At 42.8% G+C, this 17,058-nt stretch overlaps 1 protein-coding gene across 1 annotated transcript in view; it reads right to left on the reverse strand.

The window, feature by feature from the left end:
- The window catches only part of tln2b (talin 2b), an 86,058-nt gene that overhangs the window by 39,405 nt on the left and 29,595 nt on the right, over window positions 1-17,058 (reverse strand). Inside the window, exons 2-9 of the mRNA XM_061076090.1 lie at window positions 13,094-13,267; window positions 12,891-12,988; window positions 9,937-10,066; window positions 9,146-9,301; window positions 8,546-8,688; window positions 2,274-2,401; window positions 1,920-1,983; window positions 1,619-1,723 (exon numbers count right to left, since the gene is read on the reverse strand). Coding sequence (XP_060932073.1) covers window positions 1,619-1,723; window positions 1,920-1,983; window positions 2,274-2,401; window positions 8,546-8,688; window positions 9,146-9,301; window positions 9,937-10,066; window positions 12,891-12,988; window positions 13,094-13,229 — 960 coding nt within the window. The 5' untranslated portion in view covers window positions 13,230-13,267. The remainder of the gene's footprint in view (window positions 1-1,618; window positions 1,724-1,919; window positions 1,984-2,273; window positions 2,402-8,545; window positions 8,689-9,145; window positions 9,302-9,936; window positions 10,067-12,890; window positions 12,989-13,093; window positions 13,268-17,058) is intronic.

Here is a 17,058-nt window from a genome sequence, read left to right on the forward strand (position 1 = left end):
AAACCTAACCTTAACCTGAACCTAAACCAGACCTGAACTTAAGTTTAAACCTAAAACCTTACCATAACCTTAACCTAACCTGACCTCAACATTAATCTAAACCTTCACCTAAGCCTAACTTTAAATACTCTTTACCTTCAACATAAAATCTAATGATTTATGTTATGAGGACTTGCTTTTTTCCCCCAAGAGGAAGACAAGTCTCCATAATGCTTATGTACACAGAATAATATAAACTAAGTAATACCTTGGTGGCACACACACACACACACACACACACACACACACACACACACACACACACACACACACACACACACACACACACACATAGTATTTTCCAAATCAACATAGAACCTGCAGTGATTAAAGAGTGTCAGATGTGAAATGGAAGTTCATGCTCTCAGATGTGCATCAAACAAGCCAGGTCTGGGCTCTGAGAGTGAGAGTGCAGCTGGAGTGAATTATTTAGCAGAGTCTTGAAATCTCCATCAGTAAATCTGCTCATCGGATGCAGACAGCGCTCGTATGTGTGGATGCACGCGCACGCTCTCTCGCAAAGATAATGTGAACCTTGCAGTCTGCTTTAAATGTGCAGGCCAAACATTCCATTTATCATCCATTAATACCCCAGCAGACTTGTCTTCCTCTCCCCCCCTTACTACCGACTATAGGCTGCTCGTCAGACAGCTTTTGTAATACCTGCCGGTGCAACTTCCTCCCATTCACATTCAGCAGCACCTCCATCCCCCTGGTGTGTTTGCCAAACCAGAGCTGAGTTGCGAGTGTCACAAGTATTTCACAGCACTGAGTTTTCAGCTGAACAGCAAGTGCACAATCTTCCACTCGGAACCTTCTGATGGTGTGATGATGGGTTGTTATTTTCTGAGTTTTCAACAAGCTTTCATACCTGTTTCATAGCAGAGCGGCTCTCTAACAGCCGCCACTCCCAAGCACAGCCGGAGGTTTACTGGCTCAGCAATCATTTCAAATTATGTTTTTTTGAAAACTAGTTGTATTTCATAGTGTAAGGGCCACTTACGAGGAGAGTAATTGGTGATTTCGAGAATAAAGTCACAATATGAGAATTAAGTTATCATAGAGGCTATGTGTCATTTCAGAGGAATATCAGTAGATTAGCCCCTCGCCTGTGTTACAATGAGGAATGTAGAGCATCAAGTCAAATAACACTTAAGTATAGGTTTGACAAATAAGGGCACACTTACTTAAATCTTTCTATGGAAAATTTAATTGCTAGTGTTTGACTGACAGGCTATCACTGGTTTCATCTGGTGCCATTCAAAAGGGTTTTCTAGTTTCTCAAGAGACAGTGACATTGGTTCAAGATTTTGGATCCAGAGTGGACCTCCTCACTCACACCGGTAAATCACAAAACACTACAACAAATTGCAAAACATATTAAATTGTAATTGATAAGAAATAAAATGGATACCTGCCATCAACAAGGCTTATCACTGATTGGATGGACGCATGGTTTTGTGATTTAATGTTGTGTTTTCTTATTTGCTGAGAATGTCAATATACTGTGCTTGTGAATCTTATGAATGCAACAAATCCGTGATGGCATTTTCAATGACCTCACCAGTCTAGTTCTTACCTTCACCAGGAAGAAGGACACTCCATATGTCTGCAGGGACCTGGCGAGCTTCACGTATTTCACTTTTGCCTCAATCTCCGTCATCTCTCCACAGTTTTTATGATCCTGGAGAAACGACAGCTGTTACATCTGCACCTCCTTAGACTGATCATTACATATGTAAGTGAATATACTTGAAACGAGGTTTTACTCATGTGTTCTATTCGCCAATTTGTGTCTCTCGGGAGAGAACAAATCACTATAATTCCCCTGGACCGCCCACAGTGTCAAACACAGTATTTTTTTTAACTTTTATACATACTTGGAATATTTTCTTCTCGGACCCTCTCTGCTTGATGTACTCCTTAGGTAGGAACTCTTTCAGGCTATGGAGATAAATCACATTTTTGCATGTTTACACGTTTGAGCTGAAGGCATTTCCTATTCTACTCACATACCGTCACATATGAGGTCATTCTTGCCCTACTGCCTACATATCAGAAAACAGTTGTAACAGCTGACATCACCCCTGAGCTTTCCGCTGCAGGAAATCCCTGAAGTAACAGCCTGCACTGAAGCAGGAGGTGACACTGTATGTGTGTGCACAGCTGTGAACATTGACTTATTGTGACTGTTAATGCATCTCTATGAAAAGAAAAGGAAAAGTAAAGCTTACTCTAGGAATCCGGGCTTGTGCCTGTGCTCCACATGGGGTCCGAACTGGATCTGAGCCTGGATCCCCGCAAACTCACAAGCTTTATCAAAGGAGACAGGGTGGGATCCGTTCAATATGTCATCCCGCGCCTGGAGGAGACACATGTGAGGGTGGGGGTGTAAGTGAGAGGAAGGAACACACTTCAAGGAAAGGACAGAACAATAAAAGCATGAGATTTATCCAAACCTCACCCAACGGAGTCCTGTAATCAGCACTTATTGTGCTTCAGAGAAATGTATGAAGAGTTTATCAAGAGTGAAGACATTATAGCTGTGACTCTGCCACACCGGGCAGGCCAGATCAAATGTGTTTAAGTAAATGAAAGCCGTTCTGCTAACGTAGCGGCTCCAACAATTTGTCATCACAGCCCATAAGATGGTATTATAAAGGAAAAGGTTATTACAGAAATGCAACGCAGTGTCCCATCTGCATTACAGAGTGGTCATCAATCTGATTTTAGGAAATCTAATGACTGCATGTTGTTTTTTCCTACTGAGCTGGAAGAAAAGGGCTTGTGTCTGTTTGCCGCTGCTGAGACATCACTTGTGTTTCGATGCATTTTCAGCCAGGCTGTCTACATTATCTTCACTATTTAGGGTAGATGGAAAGGGAGAAGGCTTTGTTGACATCTTTCAAACGGTTGTCAGTGTGCTGTTTTCTCCAGGGGGCAGTCAGCTCTCTCTCGCTCTCTCTCTCTCTCTCTCCCTCTCTCTCTCTCTCTCAGACGCTCTTGTGCACCGCTGCAAAATGAACGGCGCCAAAAGCCGAGAGGCGGCGCTGACGGTGAGAGAGGCTCCATCAGTGCATTTTACCATTAGCATATCAGTGCAAAGCGTGGACCCGACTTCTTATGTCCCATTACATCAATGAAAAACTAAGCAGCAGCTTACTGCTGTAATGAGGACAACAATCTCCTCCACGCACAACCACGTCCCTTCCCCAGTGTAATTCACAGTGGAGTGTGTAAGCTCTGACTGAACACAAGAAGACACTCTAAAATTAGCCCTCACACATGCCATTCAGTGCGCCACACACTGTTACTTCTCTGTATCCTCTCAACGAAGATGGTAGGAATAAGGGAGATATGTTTTTTAAAATAACTATTGCTAGTTGGATGCAGATTGGTTATTGGATATTATGTATTTACCAGTGGGCCCCTAGTTATTTAGGACAATTATTGAAGTTGCAGTATTGCTTTGCATTAAGTTAACCATAAATAAAACACAGTCACTATGGAATATAACTTTTTTTATATGTACCAGTGTTTTACATGATTACCACAATGTAATAATAACCTCAACGAAGGGTGTTACGTTTTCACCCATGTCCTGTTTGTTTGTCTGTTCGTTTGTTTGTTTGTTTGTTTGTTTGTCAGCAGGTTGATGGAAAAACTACCAAGCGGATTTCCACTGTACTCACAGGAAGAGTGGGATATGGGCCAGAAAAGAACACATTACATTTTAGCATAGATCCAGAAATTATCCTTTCCTAGGAAATAATTCACGAATCTATGAAAATAATGCAGATGCAGATTTAAATGGGGTTTCACAGGGGGTTCGGCTATAACCTATAACTATCACAAATATGTTGCTGGGATAATGTTGATTTGGTCTGGAATCAACAGTTTAAATTTATCTTCAATTGTTTTACAATTGTGTCCAAAAGAACATGACTGATGCCTTGTTTTAGTTTTGTTTCCTGGTTACGTGTTTGTGTGTGTAATGGTTACATCAAGCACTGAACAATCCTGGTTTTAAGAAACCCAGATGTGCAAGTATGATCACACTGAGGGAAACCAAGACTGTTGGAGGTCAACATCTTATTGAGGTTTCAGATGAATCCTCAGCAGGAGTTCAAGTAGCCTACCTGGCCAGTAAAACAAATGAAATGCAATTCAGAGGACCCTGCGATTGGGTGTTGCTCTCATCTTCCATTACTGGTGATAGGAGGTGGTTAACAGCGGCAACAAATTTGACTTAGTCTGTCCAGAAATGAGAGTTTGACACTCTGCTCTGTTAGAATAATGCAAACAAGCTGGTAAATAACCTGTTTCACAGTGTGCACTACAAACGCACACCCCACACCTTTTATACTTGAAGAAAAGGATTCTACAGATAAGATTCGGCATAAAAGGATCTGTCCTTCGCTGAGGCTGGAATGATGTGTGGAGCTGCAGCACAGTGTTGTCAAGAGCACATCAGCCGAATAAAGAGAGTGTCAGGTTGTGATGGTCGTGCAGTACACCTGCCGGAATATGATTGGAAGTTACCAGACAGCTGATAACCATGCAGTCAGTGTGAGTGAAGCATGAATGAAACAACTGATTTCAATCAAATACTGAAAGAGAGACTGGTGTGGAGCTTTCTTCAGTATGGTGCTGCTATTATGCTCACTGATAGCTATAGTTTAGACACTGAGTTTATCATTGACTGGGTAATTGATCATTAATTTACAGCTTATGTAAATGTAAATTTGAAATCATGTTACAAATGATCAGCCAGATACTTCCACTACGTTATCAACAGACAGGACAGTGAGTCCAGTCTCTGAATTTCTCACGGCGGATGGGACATTTTAATGGAGCCGCATGAGTGGAGGCAAAGCACAAGACATCAGAAGCTGTGACACATAAAGCCCGGGGCTACGACGCCGAGGTCAACAAGTCCACCGCGGCCCGGCAGAGCACACAGAGTCTAATGCAGCCATAAAAATAAATGCTGACATAGGGATACACTAAGGCAACTGGATTCACAGTGTATGAGCAGCACAGTCGCTAGCAGACCAGTGAGCAGAGGATTAATCTAAACGATTATCTCAACGCTTCATGACTTGACATGACACAGTTTTAATCCTAAATGTATTAAAGGATGAATTGTGATGGCTCATTTAGCAAAAATAATTTAGGATACCTGAACTGGCTTTTATCCAAAAGCACAGGGGCCCTTGTCTCTTTGTATTTCTGTGTAGTGTTAATTTTACAATAAAGCAAAAATGCTAAAAAGCTCTTAAAATGCTGACATGAACTGAAACAGAACAATAGCTTCAAAAATATTTATTACATTTTGTGGGACGACAGTTCCTTGGTTGATAAAGCAGGAATGAAGATTAAATTCTGCTGTGAATTTGGAGTTAATATCTCTTTGTTGAGGTCACTATACTATTTACTCTTTTACTTTGGACTATCCTGTCTCACAGATCAAAGCGTTTTCTTTCTAGATCAACAAATGTGAGCAAAAGTAAAAGCAAAAGAAGATCACGCAGGGAGTGATGCTGTTGCAACGGAGGTTTATCCTGGTCTTAGCATAAATACATGACAGAAAGGGAGTGGTCGAGTAGTAAAGGAGATTAGTCTGTTACTGGCAGAGCTTCCATTATGTGTGTGTGTGTGTGTAGGGGGGGGTGCACTAGTCTGTGCGTGTGTGTGTGTGGGTGGTTAGGATTGAAATCATGGAAGCTTCACATCATTAATAAACATAAGCTGGTTTTAGATCATTGCTGATTCGCCGGGATGCTCTGTCAAGAGCAATGCCAGCAATAACGTCAGCGCCTGCTAAATCTGAATTCAATTACTCGGTACTGCTGATGTTCTGGGAATAACATGAATTGTGAATGATAAAGGATGTCAAAGAGGAGGGGGGGGGGGGGTTAAAAAATGGTGCACAAGAAATAAGGAAAACGAATGTGGAGAAGAAGCCGAGGGTGTGTTCCACTCTGCTCGAGCTCTCTCTTCTGACTCTGTTTGGCCTTTTTAACACGGTGACAAATTAGAGCCAGTGCCTTGTGAAGACTCTCTGTGATCTGCCTGTGTGACAATCCCAGTGTGTGTGTGAGAGAGGGAACGAGGGGAAGACAGATAGGAAAGGCCAACGGAGAGAGGCAAAAGGAGGCGGGGGGGCGGGGATGTTATTGCGAAAGGAAATATGAGTCTGCGTTGAGAGGAGCGCATGATATGGGCCTCGCCGAAATGTGTGCCAGGGTAGGAGGGTGGAGATGAGCGCGATTATGTCAGAATGTGTAGGAGATGGGGAGTGGGAGTGGAGACAGGCGAACTGTGAGAGGAGGAAGGAAGCGGAGGGCAGGGAAAATAGAGGCAAAACAGATAGAAGGGTGGAGAGCAGCGGGAGCAGACAGGGAGGGTGGGGGTCTTTTCATGAATACACGTTCAGCAGGAGGCTGTACACATTTCAGACGTGGTATATAATGTATCTCTGGGCACTGTTTTTCAGAGATAATGTATTTTTTACATCCAATAATCTCTGTGTGACTCATTTTTAAATAAATACTCTCTTACCCACGCTCTCTGTCTATCTCATAGAGTACGTGTGTGTGTGTGTGTGTGTGTGTGTGTGTGTGTGTGTGTGTGTGTGTGTGTGTGTGTGTGTGTGTGTGTGTGTGTGTGTGTGTGTGTGTGTGTGTGTGTGTGTGTGTGTGATGTTTGGGAACTCCACACCCCTCTGTTTGAGTCCAGGTGTCAGTGGGGAGCTCTCCTCCTCTCCCTTGGCTGGAGGGGCTGATGTGAGTGCAGTGATGTGTGCAGTGACCAAACCCAAAGTAGTGCAATGCCGGAACTCCCCCTGTGCCAGCAGGCCTCCCTCTATCCCTCCTCCCCCAGTTTATAAAACTGGTAGAACTAGCAAATGAGAGAGAGAGAGAGAGAGAGAGAGAGAGAGAGAGAGAGAGAGAGAGAGAGAGAGAGAGAGAGAGAGAGAGAGAGAGAGAGAAACTCACCTAATAAACACAACACCACCTCATCCAGATGTAACCCCGCAAAGCCAAACTATTCCTCCCAACTACCAGATGTACAATATGCTGAACATTAAATCCACCTCCAACAGGAAGTGTTCAGATAGAGACATAACTCACTGCCTCCCAAACCCCTCAGCCTCAGGATCAGCTGCTGTACCACATGTAACCCCTTCAAACCACTGAATCACACTGACTGGTTCTTTAAACAGGACTCCTGCTGTTCAGTCTGGAGCTGAAACCCAATACCATCCAGCTGAGGAGTGCATTTGTTCAATCAGAAGAACATAGGTAGGGATTCTTTAAATCATGTATTGCACAGCCCATCTGACACAGTGTCTGCCTCAAGCAAATTCCTATTGAGCCTTTCCAGACCTCAAAGAAGAGCAGCACAGTCGGCGCTGGCCTGCAGCCGTATCCATCCTGAGATTATCCTCAGAGACACCCAGATAAGACACACTGACACATCGCACGATTTCAAGGTTACGGCCCAAAAATGGACAAAAACAAAAAGACTGTGTACTGTATGTGAACAAGTAAAAAGAGAGGGGATCATAGAGGACGACGCAGTAAGAATATTTTCATATTAGCAAGGGATCAAATAACTGTAAGTGATATGTGAGGGGTTACTTGTATTAACAAATCCATTAAGGATTATCAACCGACTCTGCAGTTCTGTATTTAGCCTCTTTAAGCTCATGGTTTTGGTTTTAACCACAGACTGTATGTGAGGATGAACAGCATGACCGCTCCTTCTCCATGTTAGTGGATGGGACATGGACTTATCTTACTACAAGTCAAAATACATGTTACTTACATGCTTATATGTGAAATATATTTTCTCAAAGATGGTTTCCAAGAAACACAGATAAAAATCAAACCTATATGAACAACGTCTGAGGTAACCACATTATAGTCAGTCCACACTTCGCCAAAACCTAAATGCACGTTAATAAACGCTATTATGAATTTAGACTCCAAAACTTTACAGAATTACACGCCTGTCTCCATTCTGCTGAAAACACATATGCTAACCTGCTTGGGTCTAATATTGCAGAATGTCCTGTAACAGGATAGAATATAGGCTGTGGTCATCTTTCTCTCTGCAGAGTGTTTTTGTTATGTCAGCGTAAACGTGTGTGTGTGCGTGTGTGTGTGTATTTGTACTTATATATTTGTGAGGACCAGGGTTAGACTTTGTTTTAAGGTGAGGGTTAATATTAAGGTTAGGGCAGGGTTAGGGTTAGGATAAGGGTTAGGGTTAGGCATTTAGTTGTGATAGTAAAGGTTAGGAATTTATTATGTCAATTACTGTCCTCACAACTATAGAAAAGCATGCATGTGTGTGTGTGTGTGTGTGTGAGTATGTGTGTTTGTTTGTGAGTGTGTGTGTGTGTGTGTGTGTGTGTGTGTGTGTGTGTGTGTGTGTGTGTGTGTGTGTGTGTGTGTGTGTGTGTGTGTGTGTGTGTGTGTGTGTGTGTGGAGTTTACCTGAACGTAGAGCAGATTCAGCTGAACCGGGTCCCGAGAGTCCACGTTCTGGTCCGAGTAGAAGAACTTGCGCCTGAGCAGCAGCGTCTCGCTCTCCTCCACCCCTTGCTCTCTGAACGTCCTGCTGTGGTCCAGCCAGTTCACTGCACAATCAATACACACACACTGTTACCACATCTGCACAAATGAATAGACAATCACTTAACAAAGACATTACTAGAGGAGGACGCTGATGGTGAAATTAACCAGGCAGGTCGAAAACCAGTTTGAACAGACAATTAGCCAAATTAATCACGGAGAAGTGGATTCTTCAGCGAGCAAGAATATCGTCACTTTCTTTATTTTCAGCGGGTATGATAACTAGTTTTTCAAACTCGAGAGGTTGATTTATATATTCAAATGTTTCAGAATTTCTTTTGTGTCCTCTGGGCAAAAGATAACAGGGGTAATTTCATTCAACTTTGATATGTCCACGCAATAAATTAGACCAGAGTGATGAAGCTCATGTCAAGATGATGGCGTTGAGTCAGATTCATTAACGTGAAAATGAGAAATGGGCATGAGGCCATCAAGATATCGACAACACTCCTTCACACTCACTGTCGTCGTCTGTGTGGAGTTTGGCTTTGAGCTTTTCCATCTTCCTCTCATCCCGGAGCTGCAGCGTTCTGTCCTTCTTCAGCGTCCCCATCCCGTCCTCCTTCTTGTCCTCCGTCACCTCCTGAATGAGGGAGTACTCCTCGTAGTTGGTGATTCCTGAAAAGGGCACAAGTTAGCCAGGGGAGGAGTGGGTGGAGGAGGATGCCTCAAACTGGCATGATAATTAGTGCCACGAAAGAGAAAGCGCTTCTCTTAGGCTCTCTTTTTATCTCTCGCTCCGTTCCGAAACAGAAGTGAAGGGAAGCTGGTGCGGAGCCAGCAAAACTAAAATGGGAGCCGAGGAGGAGAAGAAGCCAAGCAGAAAGGCTCACTCCAAACAAACATTTTCTAATAAAGCTATCTGCCAGACACACATCCTTCTCCTCCTCAACCAAATGAGCTTGATAGCAGCCTCCTTTCTAATTGAAATATGCAGCTTAGGGAACACCTCAGTCACAGAGCGGGATGGCACTTCAGCATTTATTACCAACAGGCTTGTTTGAGCTTGATAAACTGTTCCCATTGCGCTTTAAGAAAAATGTGATTAGGACTTTGTCAAGCGTGCACGAAAGCTCCAAAGTGGTTCACTAATGCTGCTGTTCAAAGTATGAAATGAATAACATGTAATAACACAGAAACATAATGCAAAGTCAAGTGCTATGCTGTGGACTAAAAATATTACAGAGGATGAATAATTCAAGCCTTGGCTTCACAAGATTCCTATTAGCAGAGCTGGGAGACTTGACACTTACCTATTCTGCTGCAGATGGTGACCAGCAGCTCGCCCACTGTCTTCGAGTCGTCCACCATGATGGTTTTAATCGCACCATCCAGCATTTTGATCTTTTGTGGCCTTTGCTTCTTCTTATATTCCAAGACGTCCTGAGAAAAAAATGGAGAGGCAGATCAATTTTTTATTCAGGTTTTTTATTTTCTCTTCTATTTGGAACAAAGAGAACACAGCTTAGAAGTTTTACTTCAGACATTCAACTCGAGCTACGCTTCTCTAATCATGTGACACAATCCTCTTTACTACACACCCTCTCTATTCTGTCTATTTAAGCTGCAACCATTCCCCATCTCTCCCTTTGCCTGCTGTTGCTGTGTGTCAGTATCCCTGCCTGTCCACTCAGCCCCCCCACCGACCCAGCATCCACCTGTAGCAGTGTTAATTTTGGCAGCTATTTTTGATTTAGTCTTAGTCTTTTGACGAAAATGCATATTAGTTTTTAGTCACATTTAGTAATTTTTATCCTTCTTAGTTTTAGTCGACGAAAACAAATTACATTTTAGTCTAGTTTTAGTCGACGAAAACAAATTACATTTTAGTCTAGTTTTAGTCGACGAAAACAAATTACATTTTAGTCTAGTTTTAGTCGACGAAAACAAATTACATTTTAGTCTAGTTTTAGTCACATTTAATAGCCAAATTAAACTCCTTATCTTCCCTTCTCAGGTCCAGGGACCCCCTGTGTTGTGTCTACAACTGCATACTAGTCTAGCTTTCAGTACTTAGGTTGTCCATTAGATATCCCTCCTATAGGTCTATAGCAGGGGTCGGCAACCTTTACTATCAAAAGAGACATTTTGCCCCCTCTTCCCCCAAATAAAATTTGTCTGGAGCCGCAAAACATATTTGATAACAAAGCTGATAAAATTTAAATAAAGTTATACTATACTAATCTGTAGATTATTGCATTTATGAAATTATAGAACAACAATAAAGAAAACTGTTGACATTTTATTTATTTTTACCTGTTACAACAAAGGGAAACACCAAATGCTTATGAAGAGGAGAAGAAAATACACAGGCAAGTGTAGGTCTACTTTGAAATAAATTAAACGCAGAACTATGTAGGGTTATTTGAGTCATCCCCATATTTGTGGGAAGTGTATGAAATAAGAAGTACCCTATTTTGAAATAAATAAAAACATATAGCTGCAGCCTATATATTTTAGTTGGCGTTGGCGAAATGTGAAAACAAAAATTGAAAGCAGATCAGACTGGAGGCGGACAGTGAAACTGCAGCTCGGTACAAACCAACTGCAGCCTCTGCTCTGATCCAGAAGCTGCGGCGCTGATCTCAGAGCAGCTGAGACCAGAGAAACTCTGTGTTTTCACTGTTTCCATAGTTAAGAAGCAGCCGGTGAGTCAGTGAGCGGCCTGCTTCAAGTGAACGAGCTCTGATCTCACTGTGTCTCTCTGAGCGAGTGCGCTGCGGCAGGGGGCGGAGCCGCGGGACCGGTGCACTGTCTGGGAGCACACACACACACATGCACACACACACAGACACACACACTCGCCGCTCCGGGTACTTCATGACGGCCTGATACGATTATGTTTTTAAAAATTGTTGTGACTTAGTCAACCGCCAACATTTTCGTTTCGTCTCGTCTCGTCAACGAAAATTAAAAATAGATTTCGTCATAGTTTTTATTTTCAAAGATCCATTTCGTTACGTCTTCGTCTCAGTCATGGGAAAAGGGGCGTTAACGAATATTTTTCGTTATCGTTATCGTCAACGAAATTAACACTGACCTGTAGTCTCCGACAGGGAGGTCAAACGTAGAAGCTCATCACTCACCATTATAGTCATGTGATCTTATCTGAGGAAGTGATGAAGTGGGAGCCTAGACGCCAAACTCTAACTATGTTTTGTCGATGTAATAAATATTTCAGAGCGCACATACGGACTACAGGTGTAGCAAGGTACAATAACCCATCTATTCTCTTCTAACACCAAGGACATTCGGAGCAAACAGACAGAATATGTTATTATTTTTCCAGTTTATTATCCAGAGTGTTACACAGAATGGAATCAGTGCACGGTTCAGTTGTCTTTCGGTGTGACTTAAAGCCAGACTGAAGAGTCTGCTGTGTATCTGCTCAACGATTTTGGGTCAACCTCTTGATTCAAGCTTTCCAGCAGCTGTAAACACTAGATGAATGTTGTCACTGGCAGATAACAATACATCTGACCGCTCTCATGTTTTATTCGAGGAATATCAGCTTCGGCCTTCTAACAGAAGATTCAAAATCCCTCAGGCTCGACTGAAGAATTATTTTGTTGTTAAATCATAGTTTGAGCTCTAAGAAAGACAAAGTTTTCCAGTGTGGTCGAAGCACAGAATTTTAAACAATTCCACAATCACTTGTTTTGTAAATGTTCGATGCAATGTCATCTGTTTGTGTGCAAAGTTTGTAGAATTCATTTTTATTCTGTTGTGTAATTATACGCAGTCTTTATGCGAGGTGATGGATGTTTTTTGGATGCACGACACATTTCAGAAAAGATCCTGATAAAGTGTCATCTGATCTAATCTAATTTCAAACGGAGTTGTCCGACTGAAATGTATTCAATGATGTGAGGGTTTGCTCAAAGCTATAGAGCTCCCAGTCAACAACGAATGACTGAAATGTCGACCTTACTGAATCAGGAATTGTGCGCGGATGTTGGTCATATAATTGGCTCCTCTGTGTAAACTGTGGCCCTGTCACAGCTCTTGGTTTAGAAAAACCCTTTATCCACCACTGCACAGTGACAGCAACCACCCTACTGATCGCTGCTGACAGAAAACCGTGGTCGCTCACAGCGAGCAGGGAGGCATATATTTTCCCAGCTCCCTCTGGGAGATGTAAATCAGTTTGAGAGATGATGAGCGACACTGACGCAGCTCCACCTCAGACTATACGACTTAATCTTACGCCATTTCGCAGCATGTAGTAATCCAGGGTTCTTCCAGACTCCAGCCAGATTCCTTTCCTGGGATCCTCGTCAGAAAGGAAGAGGCCATAATCCGAGGCTGAAAAAAAACAACACAGAAAATTCAGACTCAGATGCTTGTAGATTTCCATTATGTAAATGAGACACTATGCATGATAAACCATTTCTCAGTCAGCCAGCACACCTTGTCCTGACTGGGCCTCTGGCACTCTCTCCCTGATGATTCTGCACGCGTCATACACGGGCGTGCACGGCTCAAACTGCATCGTCTTCACCACGTTGCACTGGCGGACGCAGATCTTCAGCGACAAGGCCACCATCTTGACGGGTAGTCTAACGGCCTCACCGACCTACACACCTGCAAAACACACATGGGTTTGAACACAAGGTGAGTGTGTGAAGTCATACTGTTAATATCCCGAATAGATGGTTTGTTTTTTCAATATATACTTGAAGGTGTGAAGAGGAAGTAGTGGAGGTAGATTTTTACACCGCACGAGAACAAATCATCACAATTACCTCCTCAGGGACCTTTTCACCTGTGAATATTGAATACGTGTCGTGCCGTGCCCGACTCAGCGGCTCCTTGCTCTTCCCCCGCTGTTCTGATATTAAAGGGTTACGCGCACGGAGAGATTGCAGCGTGTGTAGAATTAGCTGAACCAAGGCAAGCGGCATCATCTCTCAGCAGAAAAGGGGGTTGGAGAAAAAAGTGCAAATCTCGGCAGAAATAACAGGAGCGGAGTCAAAACAAGAGAAATGACAATCTGTCACTGCATCATTATTCTCTATTCTCTGGGTTTGCACTCTCTTCACAGTAAGCAGACTTTGCTGAGGGTGTTTTATCACAAACAGCAATTAGGGTGAATCAGTTCAGATATTCAGAGATTCATACGTGCAAAGAAACAGAAGAAAAGAAAGAAAGCAATTCTGCAGAGTGATTCTCCTCCTCCTCTTTGACCTTGGCTTCAAAGAGGAATGAATGGGAAGTAGGAATAGGGTCATTTATACCAGGGAGGATCGCTGCCTCTTTATAGATCTAAAATCTATTTAATACTTTATGAAGAACAGAAATTAGTCTGTGACTAATTCAAAGCCAACCCATCTCCTCTGGTATATTAGCAGAGATTATTACCTCCACCAAGGAGGTTATGTTTTCATTAGCGTTAGTTTGTTTGTTTGTTTTGAGACCAGATTACCATGAAACTGTAGGTGGAAGGATGTGCTATTGGTCAGGAAAGAAACCATTACCTTTTGATCCAGGAATTTAATTTAATTATTTCTAGCATTGTGAGATTTCTAACATTGTGAGCGTTTTTCAACATTTTGCCTTGATTTCTCAGGGAAATATTCATTGCTCTTGACGACAAAATAAAGACCTAGTGAATTTAAATTTGGTTTCATTTGATGTAGTCTAGTGAGAGCCATTCTATTTTTTATTATAAAATGAATCTATTATTTCCTACATATATGGTTAATAATACCTAAAATGTCAGAATACAGTGAAAATTGCTCCTCACAATTTACCAAATCCCCAATCCCCATAATCTAATCACTTGTTTTGTCCGAGAAAGATGTTCAATTTAATATCATAGAAGACCAATACACTGGACTGGATATTTGGAATATTTCTTCTTTAAAAATAACCTAAAACGATCAGGAGAAGGAATTTCTGGTTCAGTTAATTGACTTATTGTTTCAAATGCTCTACATTCTGAAATCAAAGTATTTTTCCTCCCTGGTTGGATGTGAAGGCAAAAGTTAAAATCTTCACACTGACTCAATTCAGATCTCAGTCACACTTGGAAACAAAGAGTTTTTCTGTGCTCACATCTCATCCACACACACCCCACCCCCCCACTTCCCGTCCCTTTTGAGGCAGAGCAGAAGTGAATTTTCTATAATCGAGTTGTGAATGAATCTTCCTGTGACTGTAGGTCTGTCATGGCCTGTGGGTTCCTCCTGTCCAACCGGCCCTCTCTTTCCATGCCTGGATTTTTTTCTTCATACAAAGTGGGAAAGACAAGCACAAAGGAGAAAAGGGGTAATGGCGCCACATGAGCTCTTCTCCACACAAGCTGGCAGAGAGGCCCCATTGAGTTTTTGTCATCCAGCTCTTTCCTCAGATACTCTCCTCTAGACAAACAGCTTGAGACCCCAGACCGACAACCCAGCAGGACGCATGGACACAATGTAACCCTCCCTTCCCTGACACACACTCACCAGATATACAGAATATGCTGTGAACATTTTTAATATATAAGTTTCTCAAGGTGCCATAGTTACCACTCACTATCTGTTGTGAGCAGCATCACTCTCTTCACAGAGTAATGAAGGACAGAAACCACATGATCAAACCCAGGAGGATAATGATAATCCCTGAGCTTACAGTAGTGTCAGCGCACATTTTTCACTAGGATCCTCGTGCAAACACTCCAGTGCAGCCAGCTCCTCATTAGCTCTGCTCTCAGGCACGGATGGATCCCCGTCTGAGAGAGGAGCAAACAGAAACAACTCACTTTCTTAGGCTCCAAAATTCAATTTCCAAGCCGTATCTCCCGTTACAATCACCAGTCCACCAGGAGAAGGAGCATCCTGCATTGAATTAGGTTTTTTTACAGATTAAATATGGAGACATGGAAATGGCCAAAGGGCAGATTCCTTGGGGGAGACGCAACAGGGCCAGAAGAGAGCAGGGAGGGCAGGTGCCATCTAGAGAGAATGCAACTGTAATGACTGACCTTAAAAACAGCAGCAGAGCCAGAGAGCAACAACTGCTGCCATTAATCCACCAGTCTGCCACACAAGTGAGGAGAAGGCCGGACAGCAACCTTAAACAGTGTCGGTCCGTTTCTGATCAGTTTGTTTGGACCTTGTATTCCAGATGCTTCCGACAACACAGTCGACTTTGAAGCAGAATGACCCCTTGGGAGCGAACAGCGTGTGAATGAGAATGAATAACATCCTTTCAAGGACCAGGCGCGACACTTTTCTGTGGTTTTTATTTGATCAATATCAGAATAAATGTCTGCGTGTCTCCCCTGCCGTGAAGCAACGAGAACGTGGAGAAATGCCGAGTACAACAAGAGCCGGGATCAGTCGTTGTGAAGGAGACGTGCTCTGGCGACCTGGAGCCACACTGTGGAGTTCCAGCTGTGAGGAAAGCACAGGCTCTTTGCAGCTGCCTTGAACTTGTTCAATGCTGCAATCACACGGCAATTACTGTATGAGCTGTGCTGTGTGAGTCACCCGAAAGAATTCTTACTTAAACAAACATATATCTTCCTATACAGTTTCACTAAACTACAAGTTTGAAGGTGTGGTATGGGGGATCGCTAGAAACGAAGTTGATTGTTGAGTCTCATCTCCAGAGAGGTTCCGTACTAACGTTGTGTGATGGATGCTCTCTGTCCTGAACCCCTCCCTCCAGACTAGCATAGGCAGATACACACCGCTCATACACACACACAACCCACGCACATTTAATTGCATCTTTTGTCCTAGTCTCTTACACACTTATTTTTAGGCTGCTCTGCAGTGTAGGCAGTGGTTGCCAATGCTCGAATAGTGAACTTTCATGTATGTTTTTTTTCCCTCAATTTATTCAAGAGCCTGGTCTTTCAGTGAAAACAGAACTTGTCGATTTCACGTTCAGATTTTGTAATGTTCTCACTCAAAACCCTTCGCTTGCACTCAGATATAAATCGGCTTCTGCTTAGATTTCCTGTGCTCCAGCTTCCGCTCTTCTCCCCTCGTACTCAAATGGCTTTTGTGCAAAAAACCTCAACATCTTCATGGAGGAACTCAGCAGATCAGCGGTCAACATTGAGCGGAATAAAGCATCTCAAATTTTGTTTACGTTATTGGAACACTGTTGCAGGCATCTTTAAAACCAAAATAGTCGCCGCACCTACATCTGGCATGCTATTGGTTGGGTTGGTTGACATGTTGCACCAAAATTAATCCGAGCATAGATGAGAAATCTGAGATCAGATGCAGAAGCAGAAGCAGCATTAGCATGAGAAAACAGCTGAAGCTTGAGCGCAGGAAACCTTAGCACCAGCAGGGTATATCTGAGTGCAAGCGGAGGGTTGTAAGTGAAAGCATTACAAAATCTTAACGTGAAATCATTAAGTCCTGTTCTCAAAT

Source organism: Limanda limanda, chromosome 8, assembly GCF_963576545.1.
Source record: "Limanda limanda chromosome 8, fLimLim1.1, whole genome shotgun sequence".
In the NCBI taxonomy this organism is placed as follows: domain Eukaryota; kingdom Metazoa; phylum Chordata; class Actinopteri; order Pleuronectiformes; family Pleuronectidae; genus Limanda; species Limanda limanda.